This window comes from Sinocyclocheilus grahami, unplaced genomic scaffold (assembly GCF_001515645.1).
Source record: "Sinocyclocheilus grahami isolate Dianchi unplaced genomic scaffold, SAMN03320097.WGS_v1.1 scaffold682.1, whole genome shotgun sequence".
Lineage (NCBI taxonomy): Eukaryota > Metazoa > Chordata > Actinopteri > Cypriniformes > Cyprinidae > Sinocyclocheilus > Sinocyclocheilus grahami.
In genome coordinates, this window is record NW_015505861.1 from 397,765 (window position 1) to 405,360 (window position 7,596).

Consider the following 7,596-nt stretch of genomic DNA (forward strand, 5'->3'; position numbering starts at 1 on the left):
TTTCAGAAATCTGTTTGATTTGTATGATTGAAGCTATTTCATGTAATAAAAACGTATTTGAAATTTGAAACTTAATCTAGCGTAGCGTTACTTCTGGCAGGTCACGTTAGTCAGGCTCGCATCAGCTGACTCTCAGCTGATCCCCATCTACCTATAGGAATACGACACCTATCTAAGCATTCATATATAAGGTGCCTCAGTATTATCAGCAGTTTTCGCATTGCTCAATAGCTGATTACCCTCCTCCATCCCCAGCTCCTCCTCTGTCAGTCAGGATTCAACCTTCTGATTCTCCTTTGAATCAGACTAATTCTAAAATGTGCACATAACATTATTGAACTTTAACGATATCGGCAATACATTTATGTTGGTTCTGTTCTGTTCACCCTGGGGGGTTATTGTTCCTGTAATTGTTCCTCTTATGCTTGGCTGCATGGATGCGCAGGGAGTTCTTGCCCAGAACAGAATCATACCGCCAATCCAAACTGTATGCTAATTGTCAATCATCTTTGACAGTAAGTGGTCCTGACAGAATTTGAATATTTCATGGTTCAAACATAATGCATACCATAGAAGGTTAATGACTGTGAATGGTGATATTGGGTTATTGTTAACCTAAAGTTTGAGTGGCAGAAATGTAAAAAATACCTCTGAGAATGTATTTATTGCTGTTTCCCAACAAATTAGGACTCGTATAAACCATGTTCATGTTTAGTTTTTTTTGTTCAAAATGCATTTATTCTCAATTTTACAGTTGGTATCTCCTGATATTGGATATATTCCATAAAATACAATATTGGGTAGTCTATAAATTAATAAAAAAAAACATTTTTTTCTAATCTAGTATTTGTCCCTGCTTCTAGATTTTAACCTTTTTAACAACATTTTTAAAAACATTTTAAACCATTTAACTTCATAAACATTTAAGCGCTTACAAAAAGTGTCATAATATTAACATGTTTTGGGGCACATATAGTATTTGCATATACATGTATATTTCAGTACCTGATCTGATATCTGATAGCACTTAGGGAAACAAGTATGGGTTCGGAACAACATGGGGTGTTTTTTTATTTCAGGGTGAACTATTCCCTTAATAGTACCTCTAAAAAAAGACAACTTTCTTTTCTATTAAGTGTTAGTGCTCTTTAAATGTTGCCACATTTAAAGAAATACTGTTTTTGCATTTGAAGAATTTCTTGGAAAACTACATCTGAACATTTTTCAAATATTTTAAAACCAATTTAACTTTGAGTTGCTATGTAATTCAAGTCCTCCGAAAAATACTTGTTTAAATGCATTTTCCACAGAGAAGATGATGAAGTTGGGAGTGTTTCTCAGCACATGCGAACAAGATCACTTTTTCTACATCCCACTTTACAGCACGTGGAGGGCAGCGCTTCGTATGCCTCTCTTCTTACTCGGTCCATTTCTGACTCCACATCAGTCTCAATTTCATAATCTGTGTAAAATCAAAGACATGCATTGTACATGATTTCTGTTTCCTCCACAGTTCATGCTGTACAAGGGATGAGTTGGGGATGTCAGAAAGTTACTTCAGAATGGAAAATGGAAGTCTGTACAGCAGGTGGCACACAAGCTGAATTTGAAAAGGCATAGTTTTACTACTACTATTTCTGCAATGTATTTGTGTGGCAGAAATATTAAGAGTAGTATGCTGTTCCAAATTCAGCCGAGATTTAAATTTAAGTTTTGTTTTGATTGCATCATTTCATCATTTCAGTGGGCCTTGTGAGTTCCTATACAAAGCTAAAAAACTACATTTAACTATGTGATCAGAGCAGGCAAAATAACGGTAATGCAGATTAAACTTTGTAATCAATTCTTTATTGAGTTTTATTAATATTAGTTATCAATTGCTTTTTAATGAATTCATATATATATAAATATATATATATATATATTGATTTTATAATTATATAGTATTTATAATTTTGTAATTTTGTTAATTGTTTGTAATCTTTATCAAATTTCCATTTTTTTGTTGCAAATCAATACGTTAATCATTATATTATATACTTTATATTATATTGTACTTAAACTATTATATTATATTATATTTAATTTTATTATCCATCTATGACCGTCTTGGGCTGTAGTTATTATATTATATTATATTATATTATATTATATATATTATATTAATTATATTATATTAATTATATTATTATTATATTATATCTGTAAAAGGCAGGCCACTAAACCGTATAACATAATAAATTTGAGACCAACAACATTAGTTGTTGGTGTTGTTACATTAATTATAAACAACTACCAAAAATGTTACACTAGGAGTTTGTTTTCTGCCATCAATTACACTGTCATGATGACTGATCCAGCAAAAGACAAAATATATACTGACCATTTAAGGGGTCCTCAGCTTGGCCCCGCCTCCATCTGGAAGCCCCACACGTGTAGACGACAGCCCGAAAAAACTCACGGCCACAGAGTCTCAGAGCTTTCTGGGCCTGGGTCGAATCTGCCCACGCGGCCAACACCACCAGCACCACCAGCAGCACCACCTTCATGGCTGGAAATAGTGTAAAAGCAGTGTCTTCTGCTGAGCTTATGGAAGTCTTTTGTTTTCTGACCTCGGAACGTCTTCATTTATATACTACGCAAACCGTGATTCGTGTGTTATTGACGCACTTCTTTTCCGTGACCTTTTAAATGAGACAAAATGACCCACAAAGCAGAGAATTCTGTTTGAAAAAATGGGTTAGTTGGTTTTAAATAAATAGATGATGTGCAAATGGTGAATCAAAATGCAGCTAATTTAACAAAGTGGCATGAGGTCTTTGTTTTATTTGCTACAGCAAAGTGCTCTTTAATGATGTTTTAGACATACATGCCCATAAACCTGAATATCGCAAATTTGAGCATGTGTCACACCAGCATTATGACAGCACTCACTTCCTCGCAAACCTTGTTAATTTGCCCTAAAAGGCTGAGCACCATAATGAGCCGATTTATTTCTGGCTGGCAAACACTTTGTTGCCAAGTGCTTCCACACAACATCACTGTTTACGGGATAACCGTACCATCCTGCAGTATTTGGCACAGGCGTTCACATTTTTTTATGCAATTGTTCCTAAAGCAGCAACTTGAGTGACAGTGCAACTTGCTTTTGAACAAGCGGATGTGAGAGAGTTGAACTCATTTTGAAGTCGGCCACTGAAATTAGGACAATTTTGGCACTTTGTAAAGCTTTTTTAAGTGCGATTTTTCTCCCTGTGTTGTTTGTTTGTAAAGTATATGTTGTGATTGTTGACCCAGGAAGGGCATAGAAACAAAAGAGATGCTATAAAATCTTATCTATGATGTTTATAGACAAGAAGTTGTAAAATCTCTACCACTACATGATCACTAGTCATCTGGCATTGAACACCAGTTCTTAGCTTAGCAGCTGAGATCTTCAAATGCTAGTTTTCCAGTAATCTGGTAGAGAACACTTATATTTTGTGGTTACACTTTATTTTTAGGTGTCTTTGTTACAGTGTAATTATACATTTAAGTACTGAGTAATAACTACATGTAACTACATTACATTAACTACACACTCTAAAAAATGCTGGGTTAAATACAACCCAGTGCTGGGTAAAATAGGGACAAACCCAGCAATTGGGTTGTTTTGACCCAGCGGTTGGGTTACTACCCTGAAGGTTGGGTTAAACATTTAACCCAACCGCTGGATCAAAACAACCCAATTGCTGGGTTTGTCCCTTTTTAACCCAGCGCTGGGTTATATTTAACCCAGCATTTTTTAGAGTGCATGTACTTACTATATAGTTAGAATTGGGATTAGGGTTTGGCTTATGGTTACTTGCATGTAATTAAGCATAATTAATTGTTATTATAATAGTAAGTACATATGTGTAACAAGGACACCTTAAAATAAAGTGTTACTTATTTTGTTTGTCTGTTTGAGAAAGTTTGTTCTTAGGAAAATATCAGTGATAATCAACACAATACTGACATCACTAAATTAAATGTCTGAATTTTTTCATAACTGAAGTGCCCTTTGTCTTGTGAAGGCCTAAAGTTATTCATTATTTATTTATTTATTATGATCTTAAGTAAAATATGCATAGTGTGAAGAAAAAAAAAACAAGTACTAAAAAGCCGCATTGCCAAATCTAAAAATGTGTCAAAATGGGTTCCAGTCAATAAATTAAATTAAATTAAATTAAAAAATTGGTTAGTTTGTCATTTTGGGGTGACCCAAAATAAAAATTCTGAACATGTAGGAGTTACTTTATACTGCTGAACACAAAAGAAGGTATTTTGAAGAATGTTGGTAACCTAGTTGTTGGTAGCCATTGACTTCATAGGATTTTTTTCCATTCTATGGAAGTCAATGGCTGCCAGCAACTGGTTGGTTACCAACATTCTTCAAAATATCTTCTTTTGTCTTCTCATACAGGTTTGGAACAACTTGAGGGTGAGAATATGATTACAGAATTTATGGGTGATTTCCCCTTGATTTTCCCTTTAATTGAAATCAAATTAAATTCTTTTTTCAGTTATATAGATGTCCAAACTAAACGATTACCCTTCTTATAACTTGAATGCTTTTAAAGTAGGCAATGTAATGACACTTCAAACAGAAGACAAACTGAACTGAAATGACTGAACTGTGGTTTATGTAGGAATGAGGGTGGAAACACTGAGAAGCTCACGGATCCAATAGTTGAAATTCCATCTCAACAAGTTCAGCGGAAGACGTTGTGTGGCCTAGTTCTTCAGTTCAAACCTGTTAGCATGTTGCCCTTTCAAACATAAAGGAGGTTATCATTATTAGAGGTATAACTGATTAAGAATATTTGTTTATTTATCCACTTAAAGGGGTAAATTTAATTTAATGATTAATTTTAGATGTGTTTGTTTGTCCAACAGGGGGCGCATTGAAAACAGGTTCCTGCAGTAGGTCGAGCTCTTGTTTTTGAACAACACTACTCTGTACTGCATTCCTAGAAAGCCATACACTCCTCACTCAGCTGACAGTCTTGGCAGAACTTTTTGCATAAGGTGGGGTTTACTGTAACGTTCACCTTCTGAAAATAACCTGCTGCGACTTGCCTCACACATTTCAACATACTAGATTGTAATGCCTGAGGTCAGGGATCTAGTTTTGCATGCTCTTCCTTTCCAGTAACACTATGTCTTCTTAATCGCTTTCTACAAAACATTATACACAAACACATGCCTACGAGAACACTGATATTTACCACCAAAATAGAGACTTTAAATCACCAAATCAGCCCTCCTTGGCAGTTCTGCTGCTGTATAATCAGTCATTTTGTCAATATTGAACATTTACTTAATATTATTATTTAAATAAAATAAGTACATTGTTAACTTTGAATAACCTCAAAAAGATTATCTGTTTTAGCTGGTGATTTTCTGGAGGAGGAAGTTGTGATATATGGTGTAACAGGCCTATGACCAAATGTCGGCCAATGATAAGCTGTTTACTCTAAGTATGGACGTGTCAGAGCTAAAGATAGCTGAAAATAACACTTTACAATGAGGTCCCATTAGTTAATGTTAGGTAACACATTAACTAAAATGAACTAACAATGAGAAATTAAAAAAAAAAAGTATTAATCTTTGTTAATATCACTTAATAAAAATACAGATGTTCGTTAGTTAATGTCAGCTCATGACAGGACCATTAAATAATGTTAAAGTGCCCCTATTGTGGGTAATGAAAGGTTCATATTTTGGTTTTGGGAGTCCCCAACAACAGGTTGTCATGCATGCAAGGTCAAAAAACACTTTCATTGTCTTATAATATGCATTTATTTTTACCTTACTTGCTCAACGACTCCCAAACGATTCGTTCAACGATTCATTTTTCCAAACCCCTCATTTGCGTGACGCTTATCTGCGGTGATTGGTCCGATTGTCTCATTTTCTTTTCAGCATACACTTGTAATGCCTGATAAAGCAGCGTTTGTGAGCGCAGTGCTGTTTTGTGTACAGCGTTACCGGGGAAACCGCTATGTTTACTGCTCCAAAAGGCATCTAGTGGCAAAGAATGAATTTGCATTTTCATTCATACCAACGCAAAAAGACCACCAATATGCTAATGTTTCATGTTGACGTCAACATGAAATTGCTTGGGATTCGTTTTAAAAAGGACTCGTTTCAATGATTCAGAGTCGACTCTTACTTTTGAGAGACAATAACTTTATACACGGTGCACTTTCAGATTTAAAACTTTGCGCTTAGAGCTGTGTTACACAGTGCATGAAAGGTCATTTTTTCAAAAATTCATAATAGGGGCACTTTAAATTTACTTGAAAGTTAATTTTAAGCAAAGTTTCATTTAACTAAAATTAATAAATGATTTAGAAGTATTTTGCATTGTTAGTTCATGTTAACTATTGTAGTTAACTAATGTTAACATGTAAAGTGTTACCGATTATCAACTAAATTAAATGGTAATAGTGGTGTTTCACGTGTTTAGAATGCATGTATACAGGGAAACTCGCTTGTGTGTGGTTACAGTATATTTAGGTTGGTCTAAAGTTTCGGATGTGCTCATGTCGACATGTGCTTGAGGTGTAAGTTCACTGTTTTCCACATGTTTAGCCTAGGAGTTTATATCATATCATCTTTGTATCATCCATGCAGAGTTCAGGGTCTGTGAGATGATTCAAGCGCAAACAAACTGATATGTGGCCATCAGCTCTATCATTAATGTGAATAAACAGACAATCACATGGTTAAAAAAAAGCTATTACATTTAATGTAACTGCAGCATATGGAACATTTTGAGTCACAGATATGAAGATATGAAATGTGACTTTACATAAAAACACACACACAATATTCAACCCAAATGTTGTCTCAACAGAACAGAGCTGTCTGAACAAACAGTTTCATATTGAACAATGCTGCTGATGTGTTTACGGCCTCCCAGCATGCATTGCAGCATGAATCAATTATGTCATTACTGTTATAGGATTATTGTTTTGATGTTTTCTGGCCTTATTAATGCTGTTGATCTTGTTGTTGTCAGTGTTAGTTATTTGTTATGAAATGACTTATCTATCAGCATGTCAAGGGTCCTTTAAAAATCAAACAACAGAAACTTAAAGGGGTCATATGATGCGATTTCAAGTTTTCCTTTCTCTTTGGAATGTTACAAGCTCTTGGTGCATAAAGAAGATCTGTAAAGTTGCAAAGACTAAAGTCTCAAATCCAAAGAGATATTCTTTATAAAAGTTAAGAGTCAGCCACGCCTACCTAAAACGGCTCGTTCTAACACTCCCCCACATATCTACCTCACTATGTGGGAATATTTGCATAACGCCGCCCAAATGTTCACGCAAAGAAAGAAGGCGTAACTTTTATTCTTGCTGTTGCCGCCGCTGCCATGTCGTGAAGACGCTGTGTGCTTCGTTGTGAAAGCGAAACTACTTTGTTTGGTCTTCCAAAAGTGGACGATATCGCTTCGTCATGCCTGGAGCTGATCTGTGCTGGTCGCTGAGGAAATACTTCAACTTCGTGCTGTGGATCACCGGATCGGCTTTCACCGTGGACGAAGCGGAGTCCAGCCCGGGGTCA

At 35.3% G+C, this 7,596-nt stretch overlaps 1 protein-coding gene across 1 annotated transcript; it reads right to left on the minus strand.

The window, feature by feature from the left end:
• Positions 1–1,337: 1,337 nt before the first annotated feature.
• Positions 1,338–2,549, minus strand: LOC107559366 (relaxin-like). Its single transcript, XM_016243152.1, has 2 exons — positions 2,384–2,549; positions 1,338–1,462 (listed from the first exon to the last, which is right to left on the minus strand). The coding sequence occupies exons 1-2, from the start codon at positions 2,547–2,549 to the stop codon at positions 1,338–1,340; spliced, it is 291 nt and encodes a 96-aa protein (XP_016098638.1).
• Between the last annotated feature and the right edge of the window lie 5,047 nt (positions 2,550–7,596).